Source organism: Ambystoma mexicanum, chromosome 3q (assembly GCF_040938575.1).
Source record: "Ambystoma mexicanum isolate Mex_15411 chromosome 3q, UKY_AmexF1_1, whole genome shotgun sequence".
NCBI classification, from domain to species: domain Eukaryota; kingdom Metazoa; phylum Chordata; class Amphibia; order Caudata; family Ambystomatidae; genus Ambystoma; species Ambystoma mexicanum.
Genome location: NC_090926.1, coordinates 599,499,989 through 599,515,572, shown reverse-complemented (window position 1 = coordinate 599,515,572; position 15,584 = coordinate 599,499,989). Strand labels below are relative to the sequence as shown.

General features: G+C 42.2%; 1 protein-coding gene across 1 annotated transcript in view; it reads left to right on the top strand.

Annotated features, from left to right (window-relative positions):
• Positions 1 to 15,584, top strand: part of ABCC3 (ATP binding cassette subfamily C member 3) — an 804,906-nt gene that overhangs the window by 491,632 nt on the left and 297,690 nt on the right. The window contains exons 13-14 of the mRNA XM_069654461.1: positions 1,255 to 1,401; positions 6,898 to 6,985. Coding sequence (XP_069510562.1) covers positions 1,255 to 1,401; positions 6,898 to 6,985 — 235 coding nt within the window. The remainder of the gene's footprint in view (positions 1 to 1,254; positions 1,402 to 6,897; positions 6,986 to 15,584) is intronic.

The following is a 15,584-nucleotide window of genomic DNA, read 5'->3' as shown; positions in this document are numbered from 1 at the left end:
ACTGTCTTCTTAACTTTAGTGTAAAGAGAGTGATATCCTGACAAAGAATTCCCTTCTGTTATTTTACGTATAACATCAATTTTTCAAGAGTATCCACACAATAGGTTTCTATGGCTGCTTCTGGTGCTTCTGGTTCAGTAAACTTGATACACTCAGGAATTGTATATCAACTATGAAAAAAGGTTGTAATTTCACATTTAGTCAAAGTCCTAATTGCTGTTGCCAGCTAGACCTAGCATTCTGCCATGGTACGCTGTCCATCAATGGCTCTTGCTCTTCCTGCATATAATATGTATACACATATTTGCATACATTTGAACAGAATTGACTCCTATATCAGTTCCTGCTTTATTTACTCATTTTGTAATTATTGATAGGACAAGAATAAACCTGCTTAGATACACGTACTGAACACCAAATTCCTGATTTCGTCAAGTGAGTATTTTGCTTCAATAAGTCCATGATTAACATAGGTTAAACCCGTGGCAGCTCATCCATAATGAGAGGGCGTAGTGCCACCAGAATCCTCAACCATTATGGAGGAGCAGAGCCAGCCCACTGCAATCATAGAGCCCCCCCCACTGATTTCTGCAGCTGACAGCGTGCTCCTGGGCTGCCTCAAATTGTCACAATGAAACTTGTTGACATGATATCTTTTACTGGGCATCTTTGATAAAGGAAGCATCATAAGTGTCATTACCTGGCTAGACTGGCATTTTGGTACAGCCAGTCTAGCTATTTCCTTGGCATTGCATGTTTTACTGAGCACCTGTGATGAAGCAACTAAGTTGTGTTATTACATGACTAGTCTGGCATTTTGGTGCAGCCAGTCTAGCTTTTTCTTACTGTGCATTGGAATTAGTTACTGGGCACCTATGGAAAAGCAAGAATGATTTTCTATTATGTGGCTAGACTGACATGTTGTTGGAGACAGTTTTTACATGTTTCCATATTGTGGCATGACATGTTTAATGGCAAAGCCAACTGGAGTATGTTCATATATTGGCAGAACTAGTGTGGACATGTTTTCCGATAGTATAATTACTGGCAACGTACACAAAGAAAACAAGAGTATGTTCTTAGTGCAAACAGCATGGACACAATAAAGTTTGTACAATTACTGTTTCTTTGTCCAAACATTGATTTTTGCAGTTCAAAGAGCATGCTGTGGGATTGGGAATGAGTAGTCAAAATATCTCATGACATTTATTTTGTTCCAAATAATTTAATTACATTTTTCTAATAATTTTTCAGGTTGCCTTGACCACTTTTGCTGTATATGTCACAGTGGATGAAAATAATATCCTCGATGCAGAAAAAGCATTTGTTTCGCTTTCATTATTCAACATCTTGCGATTTCCCCTGAATATGCTTCCGCAAGTCATTAGCAACATTGCTCAGGTAATTCAATACTTTTTTTTAAATTCATATGAGAAAATTAAAACCTTATGTTTGACATACATTATTATCCAGTACTTGGTGAAGCCCATAATTAAAATTAACAGGGGTTTATTGCGGTAACAGGCCAGTCCAAAACCTAAAGCGACAGACTTTGAAACCATTTATTGGAATAAATAATAATGCATTCATAGTCTTTAATTGTCCTTGAGACATCGTCATGAGATATCAGTCACAAAGACCTTAAGGGGATTACGGGGAAAACTCATAAAGCTTAATTCATGATCTTGGAACTTGAAATTGATAATTATGTGTTGATTAGTAAGGTAAGTATGTGCACACTCGCAAGAGAAGACTGGCTGCCAAATTGGTTCTCTGGATCAATGCAGACACTCTAACTCCCCAGGGCACCTTCTTGATACAACTGGTCAGCTAAACTGGTGCATCCAAGATACCATGCCTAAATTATGTTCCCAAACTATCCCTGGATTTTGATCTAGTGTACACATGGGATTGCACATTCATCAGGAACATCGTTCCCCACTAAACCAGATGTTGAACAGGTTTATGAAGAATGGTTTTATTCATGTAAATTGGCCAGAGCTAGTATAAGTGGCCTAATCTCAAGGTACCTAGAGAGTAAGTGCCAATTGGGTCATTAAACATACCTAGAAAAGGTTGAAAATAAGAAAGACAAACTGTTGCATATGCAATTGTGCCACATGACCTTGCCAATGGGTGCATTTACCAATAAATGAAACCAGGGTCTAATGACAAGTGTAGCCAGTGTCAGGCTGCACAAGAAGATTCGGTTTTATTTTCTTCAAAATAATGTTCTAGCCTGCTTACATAACACCAAGGGAAATGTAGCTTTTGCCTGTTTTCGAAACTGACTAGTTGCTATCAAACGAACGGAACGATGTCCTGTCCCTATGGGGGAATGTTGCAATAAAAAAAAGAAGCCTGGAGATTAAAGAGGAAAATGGAGAAATGTACGGGGGGTGATTATTTGTGAATTTTGGAAAATTAAATGAAGTGTATAAGTGCAAGAATGTGTAGGTTATAATGCATTAGTATTACGTTTCTTCACTTTTAAACATTTAATGTTTATGAATGTTTTATTTGATCAATTCTCATTATAATAGCTTAACATTGTTGTACATAGATTCATTTGGTTTTGGTTTTAAAATTGTGTTTGAATTGATGGTGTTTCGTCAATATAAATCTTTGCTGACTGGCTTCAACCACTAGCCTGAAGCTTCACTTCCCTGGCCTTTTGCTCATTTGTCATGGGGAAACTGATCACTTCCTAGGACTATCAGTACTGGGAAGCCCTGTTTTGTTTTTGGTCTTTTACTTTATACATGTTTTGGTAACTTTTCTGACAGTGCACAGCATCTTACAATGCAGTGCATGGGAATACTTTCATAGCACCCTAGTCTTTTACACTGGTTTTTTTGGTTATTTGTATATGTGCCTGAAGACAAGCTGGGAGCGAGCAGCAGGTACATTTATTTTAACCATTTTTGCAGAACTTTTAGTGTGCACATTTGCGTTTACCATGTCTGGCTACTAGATGTGGCTACTGCCCTAAAACGGCGGTGCCATGTGATATTTTGCTTTTTCTTTGCACATATTGTTTCTTGGCCTTCTGCCTGCCTTCTCAGTTCAGGAAATTCGTGATATGGTCATGCATTTGCCCACAAAAGCTGCTGTTTTCATGGACTAATGCATGCCCTTTGTGTGCTGACCCAGAAAGTGGCTGGGACTGCCTCGTCCCATTCCACAACCATGGTGCCAGAAACTCTGGTGTGCATGCATGAGTGAAACCTACAGTGATCCCTGATTGGACCACTGCTGGCTGAGTGAGTGGGGTAGATCCTTACCATTGGTGGGCTGGTTTTTGCCATGATCCTGGATTTGGGATAAGAAGAGGACTCCTGCAGCCATCTCTGGAGATCAGCATTGTAGGCAATTATCCTGCGTAACTGTGGAGCCGACCGAAGATCCGTGGATGGCTCATGAAGATGCCTGGTGATCCTTCCTGCAAGCCCTGATGGATTACCTGATGTGAGAATCCCTCTGCCATGATTTGAACCTGAACTGGTGGGGCCAACCAGTCTTGATGTCTTCTCATGCTTCTTCAGTTCGGAGCACTCACAATCATCTGGATCACCCGGTGGGCTGACCAGCTCTGAATTGGGCTATCGTGCCCAAAGCATCGCCTTTCAGTGTTTTTGCCTGGATTATCGGTGGTCACCAGCACATTTTACAAGTTGCCTTCCTGCCAAGTTTCAGCTTCCCAACATCAAGGGATCCTGTCCTGGAAGGTCTTATTTTCGACTGTGAATGGAGAGACGGCTGCTAACGCCCATGTGTGGTGACTGTCGCTGAAACCAGCTTTCCTCCATCTGGTATATTGTCGTAAAGAGGCCTGCATCAGTGCCTGCTGAATTTCTTCATCAGAAGGGGTTGCACTTGGCTCCTAGACCCGATCGGAATCCGCTTTGCACCCCCAGCTCCTGGGCTTCCTCACTGGATACAATGGCAAGAAAACCTACCTCCAGCGACTCCTAGTCGACCAGCCTTGTCACTTCAGAAAATCAGAGTCAGGGCGATGAGTACTCACAATACTTCCAGCCGCCCCTGTCTCCCCTATAATAAACCCCAGAATACACTTTGGTTTGTTCCATTCTTCAGCTTTTTAAACAATTATTCTAAAAGCTGTTCTAAAGGGTCAGAACATTGGTTTACTTACTTGTAACATTGTTGAGAAGACCTCTGAAACATTTTTCACCACCACAAGAACCTTTCCTACCTTGTTCCCCTCTCTTGAGAGGAAGCTGTTGTGACTTTTGGTCAGAATGCCCCATTCAAGATAGGGATTGGACTTTAAAAAGTTAGGGTATTTTTCTTATGAACTGGTTTTCCTTACTGCCTCATTGTCTGCCTAACTGTTGGGTGTTTAGGTGACTAGTATGCATTTCTGCAAACCACAGGTGACGGTATATAAGTTTGATAACTGAGTGTTGTGTGATTATTTTACCTGTTTGTTTAATTGTTCTAGTTTGTTTTGGGCCTATGTATTTTGGGACTATAATAAATAGAGTAGTTTTGTAGCTGTCTAAGGAGATGTATTGTGTGTTCCACTGTGTGGACTCATTGTGGACCTCTGACCACACTCACTCATTCCTGTTACTAAGCCTTGACCACTCTGCACACTTACCTTGATTGGGCTTGGCTAACCTCTCAAAGTTCCCTTGTTCACTATAAGTGGGGTGGCCTCCTGAAATCTGATCACCAGGCCAGATTTTAGAAATCAGAGTGTTTAAAAGCCTCATCATTCATATATTCCTATTACTTTCAGTCTAAGGGCATCATTAAGAGTTTGGTGGATTAACTTTGGTAGACTTAATGACAATTACTGCGAACTGTAACTGTAGTTTTCCAGTTATCAGAGGCCAATCTATTCCACATTTTGCAATTCCATTGGACTCCATTGTGGGCATCTGGGATCGCCACATGTTGTAATGATGTGTAGGTCATTACTAGTACTGTAAATTGGGTTAATTCCACAATTTATTCCACCATTTTTTATTACACACATGTATTGTCGCAGTAAAAGATGCAGTATTTCTAAATACTGCATGATGTACCATTACTGCCAGATTGATAATGAGGCCGTATGTCTTCATGAAGTTTAAGATAACTTGGTATTTATTAACACAAAATAATTAGGTTGATTAGGCCCTCACTGCAAATTAGGCGCTAATGGTAAATGCAGGCAGTATTACAACATCTGCCTGTGTTTAGCTACTGCCTGTTCATAGGCATTTATGTATTTACCCTCGTGCAGTGTTTTTGAGAAATGATTGCTTGATTATGAGTTGGACATACTCATAGGATTTATACAATGCTTCGCCTCACACCAAAAGGTGAAACTAAACAAAATAACAATGACAGATATTAAGTGACATGAATGTGCGGTGGGGATCCCCAAAGAGAATGAAACTGGAGGCATTTCAGATGCTCTGATTCCCTCCCGCCTTGCGGCATAATGCACAGGAGGGTCATTGCAGACCCTTGGGTTCATAGCTTTACATGGTAGAAAAGTGTTGTGTTCCACTACTGTACCACATCCACTCCAATCCACCAAACAGGATGGGGAATGACATGACATGCAGACTATTTGAAATAATGCATGCACTATTTTAGAAGGAACATGTGCATAACTCGTCAAGAGGCCATACTTGAGCCACTTCCTTCTGGCAGCTGACCTGCGCTTTGTAGTCTGTTGTGTTGGCATTAATGGTGCATCTTATGGGGCATGAGCTGCAGTCATCTAAATAAGTGTCAACGCCCTGATTAAAAGCCAGGAGAGAGGACGAGCTCCCACATGGTATCTATTGCACCTGACCAGCCAGCGGCTTCCCCAATAGTAGTGCAACTTTGGTTCGTTTTATGTTCATCGCGAACGGCATGAACCGTCATACTACCTTACTACCATAGTACCATCATACTACCTAAGCTTCAGGGCAACCTGTAACTGTCTGCACCCTGCTCAGGTAGGAAGCATGACATGTGGCATGCATTCAATACCACAGTCAAGCTGATGCAGGCTTCATCCTCAAGAGGTCGCTACGTTGGGTATCACAAGTGGTTAATAATAGTGGCATCAATTATTAGAGTGTATTGATGCTAGAGCGATCCGGCATTAAGTGCTATGTAAATCACAAATGAGTATGATTAATATTATCAATAGTATTATGATTATTCGTATTTGTAGTCATAATAATACAGTTATTATTATCATATGATAATAATAATAATGATAATAATAATAAAACTAGCAGTCTCCTGGTCATATGCAGAGAACAAAGGCAAGAGCAATATAAAGGAAAGGAATCTCAGCTGTTAAAACACGAGATTATTATCCCATATACATATTAGACTGCTAAGGAGACAGGAAATATACACTATAATTCATCAGATCTGGGCTAGTCCCCAGGGGAGAACAGAGCCCTGGTAAGCACTTGAAACAGGTGAGAAGCGATGGGGTGATTGTTGCATTTCAAAGCTGCCTGCAGTTCTCTCTTGGTAATTTGAACAAAGATAACGTCCCTTGTTACAACTTTGCTGTATACCGGCACACTTCTGCACCAACAGAAATGTTGGTCTCTGTTGGTGCAGAAAAGCTGGAGGTCATTCCACCACCTCCCGGCCAAAAATATCTGGCATTACTGGCACCGGTATTACCAGTGACGGTAATACCAACATTCCCCCCATGGAGTAATATGGGAATCCATGGAAAGGGGGTTTACCACTGTTATCGGCACTGGGAATATGGTGGGCATTCCACCAGACGGCGTGCCGGTAACCGTATTACTGTTTGCCAGTAATACCGCTCGGGTACCGGCAATCTCATAATGTGGGCCAATGACTTGTCTCAAGATAACTCAAAAGCATTTGGAGAATAATTTTACTTTTTCCATTTCTTAGACCAGCGTTTCCTTAAATAGGATTCAAAAGTTTCTGAGTAACGACGAGCTTGATCCTGATTCCGTCGATACAAACACTATCACTCCAGGTAAGGCCATGTCTAGTTTGCAAAATATGTTTGGACATCATTACTAATTATGTGTATTCTGGCTAGCATCTCTGCTGTTTTAATATGTGTATACTTGCATCATGTAAAATGCTTCCATATGCTCACAAATATACAACGTGAGGTGATATCAATACTAGTGTACCTGTTATTCTGTTTGCAATGTATTCATACAAGTTAGATAGTGTGACATTATAATCTCATTTATGTCCTGGTCATTTTAAGATGGCATCTATGATACTTGAGATGCTGAGTGTTGAATAGCCACAGGAAGACAATGAGAATGAGCAGTAGCCTTGAACACCAGTATTCTAAGAGAGAACATCAATACGCTTTCTAACACCTTAAACTAACAGTGCTTAATTTACATGTGAGTGGAATTATTGAAAGCTCTTTGAATTTGAATGTGTTCATGTTTGGTTCTGTGTATATGTACACACAAACACACACAAAGTGGGGAACATATAAACAAGTTCAATTGAAGTATATATACATTGTGAATGCCCAGTGTAGGCTTTAAGCTATTACGAAACACAGTTACTGCATCTGACCTGTTATCAGCATCTGTGCATACTAATTAGATCAGAGGGACGTTACGAAATAATAAATATACCCAAAATAATATTCCTCAAATATCACAAAAACGTCTACCGCCAAATACACACACATACACACACACACACACACACAGTTAATCATGTGCACTAGCGGTTGCTGTCAAAATGAAATGAAAAACATTCAGTTGGTTCAAACAATTAGGCCCACTTCATTTTCTTTGTTCATGCCTTTCATCTCTGCACATGACCAGGGCACCATTAACACTATTCCAGTGTTAGGTCGTTTTGTTCAGTGCATCCTGCATAAACCAGCACACTACCCATACAATATTTCAGGGCAACCTGCACATATGTGCTGAAGCCAGGCCCGGCTCCAGCAGGGAGGACAGGGGGGCCAGGCCCCCCCAAGGCCACTCCCTGGCCCCCCCTAGAAAGGAGGACTTCAATGTGGGACCCAAGGAAGTGTGGAATTTGCGGTGTAGGGGGGCATTTAGAGTGGTGGAAATGGAAAGAAATGGGTGGGGGATCCCACAAGGGCCGGGTGGGGGCAGTGGTTTGGGGGGACGGTGCCCGAGGAGGCAGGGTTTAGGGGAGCGTAGTTAGCAGTTGACCTCCGATCAAAGGAAATGTCAAAAATAATAGTTTTAAACAGCGCTATTACTTTCATGCTGCTTCTTTTCTAAACTATATATCAATTCCACTTTAAACCACTTCCATGGCACTGGTGATGAGTTACTTCACTATGCGGAAAAATAGTTTTGACCAGTGTTGCTGAGTAAATATTCTTTAAAATGCACAGTTTGCACCCCATTTTTCTTTTTAAATATCCCCTTCGGTACTATTCAAACAGGGTGATTTCTGTTGCTATAAGCAAGGTTTTCGTTTACTTGAACCACACCCGGCACAGCTCCTGCAGCTCCCCTCTGAAAGCAGTTGGGTGGCTGCATCATGTGTGATAGTTTCAATGTTAATAGGGGTATTTATTTATTCATGCAATGTTTGTCGTATACCTGCATATTTATTTATTCATGCAATGTTTGTCGGATACCTGCATATTTATTTATTTATGCAATGTTTGTCGGATACAGGTATTTTACAAACGTTACAGAAATAAATAAATAATCTGGGTCAATGTATCCGACAAACGTTGCATAAATAAATAAATGAACCGGGTTGTGGCTGAGGACTGTAACACCCTCTTGTAACCCCTTGCACACGGTCACCAGAGGAAGTTATAGTTTGCTCACGGGCGCTTCCTTTTTTTTCCCCAGCGCTGGCTCTGGCCAGATCCCGAGATCCAGCTACACATCTGGTGCCGGATCTCGGTTCTGGCGAGAGCCGGCTCAATCGCCAGCACTGGGCATTTCACTCGAAGGGCCTGATTCACAGAAGTGTTTTAAAATGGCGCAATCCCATAGGAAAGTGTTCTGTGAATCAGGCCCTAAATGTGCAGCAGGAACCTCTGAGAGATTATCATTCTGAAAGGCTGCACTGCAGGAGGCCCAGCCAGAATTTATTTGCTTGCCCTGGACAATGATCTATGCCTCACAGACATGAAAGCACAAACAACCAGGGAGATGAAGGGCCATTAAACACCACTAAGCATACTCAATCACACTTACTAAAGCAGACCTACAACTATTTTCTCAAACCTAAAATCACAAAGTTGGTTTCTGTCATTTAACGCATGTCTATTTTGTTGTGGGAATATAGCATTTTTTCACATCATGCTTTATTAAATGTTTAACTATATCAAACAATAAATGACACATGGGGGGTCATTATGAGTTGGGCGGTAAGGGATTACCGGCACCGGTAAGGAGACCGGCGCCGGTAATCCCCTACCGCCCAGTTCCGAGGTCCCTTAACGGGAACCATAAGGGACGTGTGGTCGGACCACACGTCCTTTACGGGTTCCGCTAAGGGACCAGGGCCCTAATAACAGGCTCAAATGGGAATGGGGAATGGTTTGTTCAATGGGGATTTACCGGTCCCTCTGGGGCGCAATGGACTGGACAATGGACTTGAACAAGACCGGACTCGGTCACGGTATGGGAGGCAGCCATGGTGCTAATAGGCTACCGCCTATCTTGTAATGACCCCCATGATGTTGCTTTCACACAGATGTCTACACAAGGTGCATCAATCAACAGGGGTCCTTCACAAATTACATTGAAAATATATATTCTGCTGCAATAACAACTTAAGTATAAGTGAAAAAATAAGGTTGGTAGTAACAAAAATGTAATTCTGGAGCGGAGAGGAGTAAAATCAAAAAGTGAAAAAAACAATGGGAGCCCTGGGATTCCCTCTGTCGGACATTAGTCCCAGTTACGAGAGACTTACCCGGAGTCTTTAGCTCACTATCTTCACAGATGAGAACTATCTAAAACATATCAGTCTTTGTCCTGCCCTAGGGCAGTCCAGCACTGAAATACTAATCAATTCTCCTCTGAACAAGAGTACCAACAGCAACCCCAGACACGTGTTTTGGTCTAGTTGGACCTCATTGGTAGGGTGGAGCTGTGTCTCCCTAAGAATAGTGAGCAAGTGGCCACGTCTGGATTCCCCTAGTAACTTAGGGTGAGACCCAAAGTTACTTAATATGCATAAAACAAGTGGGGACCTGGGAGTACCTCTGCCGGACATTAGTCCCGATTATGATAGACTTACCCAGAGTCTTTAGGTCACTATCTTTCACAAAGGAGAAATATCTAAAACATATCAGTCTTTGTCCTGCCCTAGGGCAGTCCAGCACCGAAATGCTAAGCAATTCTCCTCTGAACAAGAGTACCAGCAGCAGCCCCAGACGTGGAACCTTTTCTCACTATTCTTAGATTGCACCAGCTCCACCATACTGATGAGGTCCAACCAGACCGAAACACTTGTCTGGGGTTGATGTTGGTACTCTTATCAGATTTATTTTAAATTCTCATTAACTTTTATGCTGGAGTTTGTAGGCTATCATTCAGGATGGGGAAAATAAAGCTACAAGCATTGTGGATCATTTTCCAAGTCAAGCGAAGTGGAAAAAGTTGTGCTAAAAGCATTTATCACAACTTTTTGTTCACTGCAGGAATTTGGATGGTGTGGTAGGCGAAGTTGGCGAGCAGATCGAATTTAACAAGTTTGCCTGCTCTTAAAGGTCCCTTTGCCGAATCCGATTGGTTTTCCACCAGAATGTATTTTTATGTTGCTGCAAAACCAATGGATTCCTATGGAATCCGCCTGACGTTTTTACACTGGTAAAAGCAGGCATATTCCTAAAGAAAACATTGTGGATGGCTCCCACAATTAACAATTGTGGGAGGTATTTACACTTTTCCAGACACACAGAGGAAAAGGGAAGATCAAAGGCGATATTTACCAGTGTTTTATGCTTTACTTTACCGGTACTTGGTGGAAACAATTACAATTGCATGGAGGTGTACTTTTGCCAAAAACTGAAAACAGGAGTGGTGCAATTTAGGATTTCAAACAAAATTACTCCCTTACTCTTTTTCATCAACACTTTTCTACAATGATAACCTTGTCAGGTTGGTTTATCATGTGACTTTTTAAATCAATTGTATAAAATTGAGGATTATTTTAGATATTCAAAACCAAATTTCAACACATATTTGTACCAACTTGAGCTTGGAGGATGCGTAGTCAACTATCTAAATTTCAATCAAGTTTCAAATTCTGACTTTCCCGCTTAACCAAAGTGTGTGATCCTGGGTAATAATGTAATCATTCAGTTCACAGTATAAGCTATTTCAAAAAAGCCTCACTCGCGGTTTAATAGTTGAGCAGCGCATGTGTGAGGACCTGCCAAGAACACACGCACCATTCTTTGAAAATATCAGGCCACATATATTGAACAAAATTGTGAAATTGAATAGCAAATAAAAGTAAACACATCAAACAAAAAGCCATCATGGACAATTGCATATTTTATAACCAGCATGTAAACAGAATGTACTAGACATTGATGTACAGGGGGATGGCAGGGAGGAAGCACCTCTCCTCCCTGGCAAGCCCAACCGGGAGCGATACCAGGCAGCTGGAAACCCCTTAACCTGCACTGTCTGCCTATTGATCCCACTCCCCCCAACCCTAAACTCTCTCTCCTACATGCTACCACTCCCTCGTGTACTCAACTCAATTAAAGTGTTCTTCAAAAATGTAACAAAAAAATAAAATGATTTTCTTCGAAATGTCATTTTGTAAGATACAAGATGTCCTATTCCTTGCTTCTGTATTCTGGAGAGGGGGGGAATGTCTTTTACAACTAGATGGCGGGACAAAAAGCACCTCCTTCTGGGCCTGCTGGGAGTAGCCACAGTGTTTGGGATGGCATTGTTGGGCACGCACCAACTGAAATGGAACAAAGACTGGGGGCCTCGCTGCCCAGTTCTTGCAGAGGAAGAGGCAGCATCACTGTCGATTCTCCGCAGCCAGGCCAAGAAAGACATGGGGGGCTCATTAAGAGTCTGGCGATAACCGTGCTGGTACTACCGGCAGGTTGCCGCCAGACCCTTAATGATTTACCGGCGCCAGACTTGCTGGAAAGACTGGGGTATTACAACCCGGGCGTTCCGGAAAGTCAGGCGCCGGTACATTGTAAGTCCCCATTCCCATGGAGTCCCGTAAGACACCATGGGAATGGGGAACAGGGAAGCACCGGCACCGTTGTTAACAGTGCTGGTGCTTCCGTGACGGTCTGCCTACCGTGGCCGCTGTGTCCGGCAGGGTCTGCCCTGTCAGACAGCGGCTCTGGCAAGCAGACTCGTAGTTTGCCAGTCCGGAAACAACAGTGCTGGTAAGCTTACCGGCACCCTTATTTCCAGACCGGCAAACTTGTAATGATGACCATGGTGTGGGTTTTTGGGGTAGGTGGGATTGGAGGTAAATGGGAATGGTGGTCAGGGGGACCTGACCTGATGAAAGGTGATTGGGTGTGCAAGGTGAAGGAGAAGTGGATATAATAGAAACAGGAGGAGCAGATGACAAGTGAAGATAGGTAGATTGATGTTGCAACACTATTATCCTAGTTTCTCCTTTACTCTGTGCTGTTTTTATAGAGTGGTGCACATTTATTTTTGTCCAGATCTGGGAAGGCATTTTCTTCTGGATCACGGATCTGGGAAATCTGGATTAATACCAGCCCTTTCTTTAGAGTACTCAAGCACCCACACAGAATAGAAATTGGGCCCCCCTGATCACAAACCTGGCCCACCCAGATGAACATTCCTGGAGCCGGGCCTGGCTGAAGCGCAACATGTCCACTGAAGAAACCGGACAATGCCATAAAACTTGTCAGGAATTAACCTACTGTGCTCTAACACCTTGAAGCATCTCTTGTGCTAGATGGAATTACCAAAACTACTTGTTTTTTAATCAGCATAGAAATAGAGTAGGGCAATCGGGCGAATAACTGGCAGTAGTTCACACACTCACACCCAAATGTGATTATACAAAGGTTGTATACCTCGATATGCATCATCTATGATGTCATCCTACATGACAAACTAAAACCTATTGAAGGGAGGGATTGGTTAAGGGAACATATGTACCTATAGTATATGTAAGCGTTAATAACTTCATTTGCTGCCCCTTATCTGGTGGGCCTGCCTCAAACTACATCTAAATAAGAATACAAATGATTATAGCAGAAAAATGGCAACAGGTTGATCTTTGCAACATTGTATAGCATGTTGCTACATAGACCCTCTGATTGGTTGGCATTCTTTGCCAACCTTGGACTTTCGGCTCATTAGCAGCATGTAAGCAAAATGAATCTCAGGTGCCACAAGCAACTTCATACTACTCCCCATTTTCCCATACAGTCCATCTTCTCTCATCGGTCAGGCCCTAAGCCATGGCTTCTACTTTGTAGTTGACCTCAAAGCCTGCTCTCTGCTCTGGGACATTCAAGGGAATGAATGCACACTATAATCTTCGTATGGGCTTAATGAACAGCCTTTGTTTTCAACTTTGAATCACGTGTGAGGAGACCACAAATCTGTCCATCTTCACCTTCTATTTACTGCTATTTGATTCAATTGAATTGGGTGTCATTACCCTTCTTGGACTCTAGAGACTTGCTCACTCCATCTTACATGGGTTTATGCATTGTTAATTGTCTAATACTTGGCTTTTGCAGCTGTTTTCTCCTTTGCTTGATCTGAGAGAAATATGTTTTACGTACAATGGCTTATCCTTTTGACTCCCATTGTGCCTTGCAATTATTCCTTGAAGTAGCATCCTTGATCCCAAGACAATAGACTCCTCTTTATTCCTCACGCAAGGCTGTTTTTCCAGCGTCTCCTGAATCTGCAGCCCTGGTCTGTCTCCAGGGTAGCTTGAATGGTTTTAATATGAGTCCGACGTCCATCTTTCCATCATGGCCGCTCTAGCCATGTTATGGTATCCTCTGCAGCAAGCTTCTATATGTCTTATCTACCTTGCTTTCCTGCGTATATACATTTATTAATCAGCAGGTTACTTTATCTTTTTAAAAAAATACCATTTCTTCATATTCAATTACATGTTTCTCTTGTTACTTCAGTTAAATCCTTATTCTTTGGGTATTTGCATATTGTTTCAGTAAGTTTCAGTATCTTTCCTCTATGACGTCACTCTGCTCTTGTCAGATTTCATGTATAGCTCTACAATATCCAATGGTGTGTGCAGACATCCTTCCACCCTCTCAGTGCAAGGGTACATTCGATACGATTGTCTGAGTGCATATCATGCCTCATACACTCCATGCAGTATTGGGATGATAGCTGATGTCCCACGTAGGGGTCTTCTCCTACTGTTCCAGTATGATGGAGGTGAGGGGGCGGGAGCTAGGGATAACATGTTCACCTGCTCCTCTACAGTACATTGGACATTTTCCATTTTGACCCTCTGACGCTAAATAGTAAATAGGTGTGTGTGTTTGTGTGTATGTACCCACCCCCACTGCTCATCATCACATGTCCCCCTACTCCTTTCTAGGCCCCCACAGCCCCTCCATGTGTAAATCCTCCCATGCCCTCTCCAATCCTCTGTGTCACTCTCCAGTTCATTTAACATATTTTCTTGTCTTAGCACATGTTAAGATGTTACCACAGAAATCTTGCAACAATCCCACAGGATTTCCACAGTAAGAAGAAAATGTTTTGGCACAAAGGGGCTCACCACCCCTATCTCTCCCACAGAAAATGTGGTCCAGTTTTCTCCTCCCCACCTATAACCTGAAGGGAAACCACTCCTTTCCCTCACCCAAATATAATGTTGAACACTTTTTATTTTCAGCTTAAGTTGGACTTACAGCAGGAATCGCTTGCATTGAACAAAACAACAGTGGTGTCTTTTCAATTCTGAAAGCCTCATGACTTCAATGCACCATGGGAAGTAAATAAATGTGTCTGGAGGGCATAGCCTTCGATGTTAGATATTTTAAAAACTACTGGACTGATTTGCACCAAACCAACAAAAGGCACATCGACATGGCTTTGTGCCCAGGGTTTTTATTATTTGGAGCAAATCTGAACAGCAGTTTTCACACTACGAGTGCTCCATGAAAGCAAGTTTTCTCTATAGGAAAATTAATGGGAGTATGCTGAAAACAGTATTTTTCTGTTTTCTTAATAACTTATGAACTATCACATTTTCCCAAAGATTGCCAGTTTTAGAGGTATTGGGTCAAGGTTTTATTTTTGACTAATTTCATCCAAATACGTACTGTGAGTCAAATGTTATTAGCAATAGAATGTTGAAAGCAGTCAATAGAAACAGGTTTTGGGAAAGCCCTCTGGGGTAAAGGCAGGTGGTCTTGATCTCATTCTTCAAATACGTTGGTAGGCAGAGTGCCCCCTACCTTGCATTTTACTTCTCCTTTGGCACCTGCTTCTCTGCTTGCTTTTCCTCTGCATGGTAACAGTGTTTACTGCAATTGTCAGATGTCCGCGGCACCATAGCTTGTGGCAGGGTCTGCTCAGTAATCAAACATAAAACAAATGTACTTTTTGTCTTTCTGGCAAACCACCAGG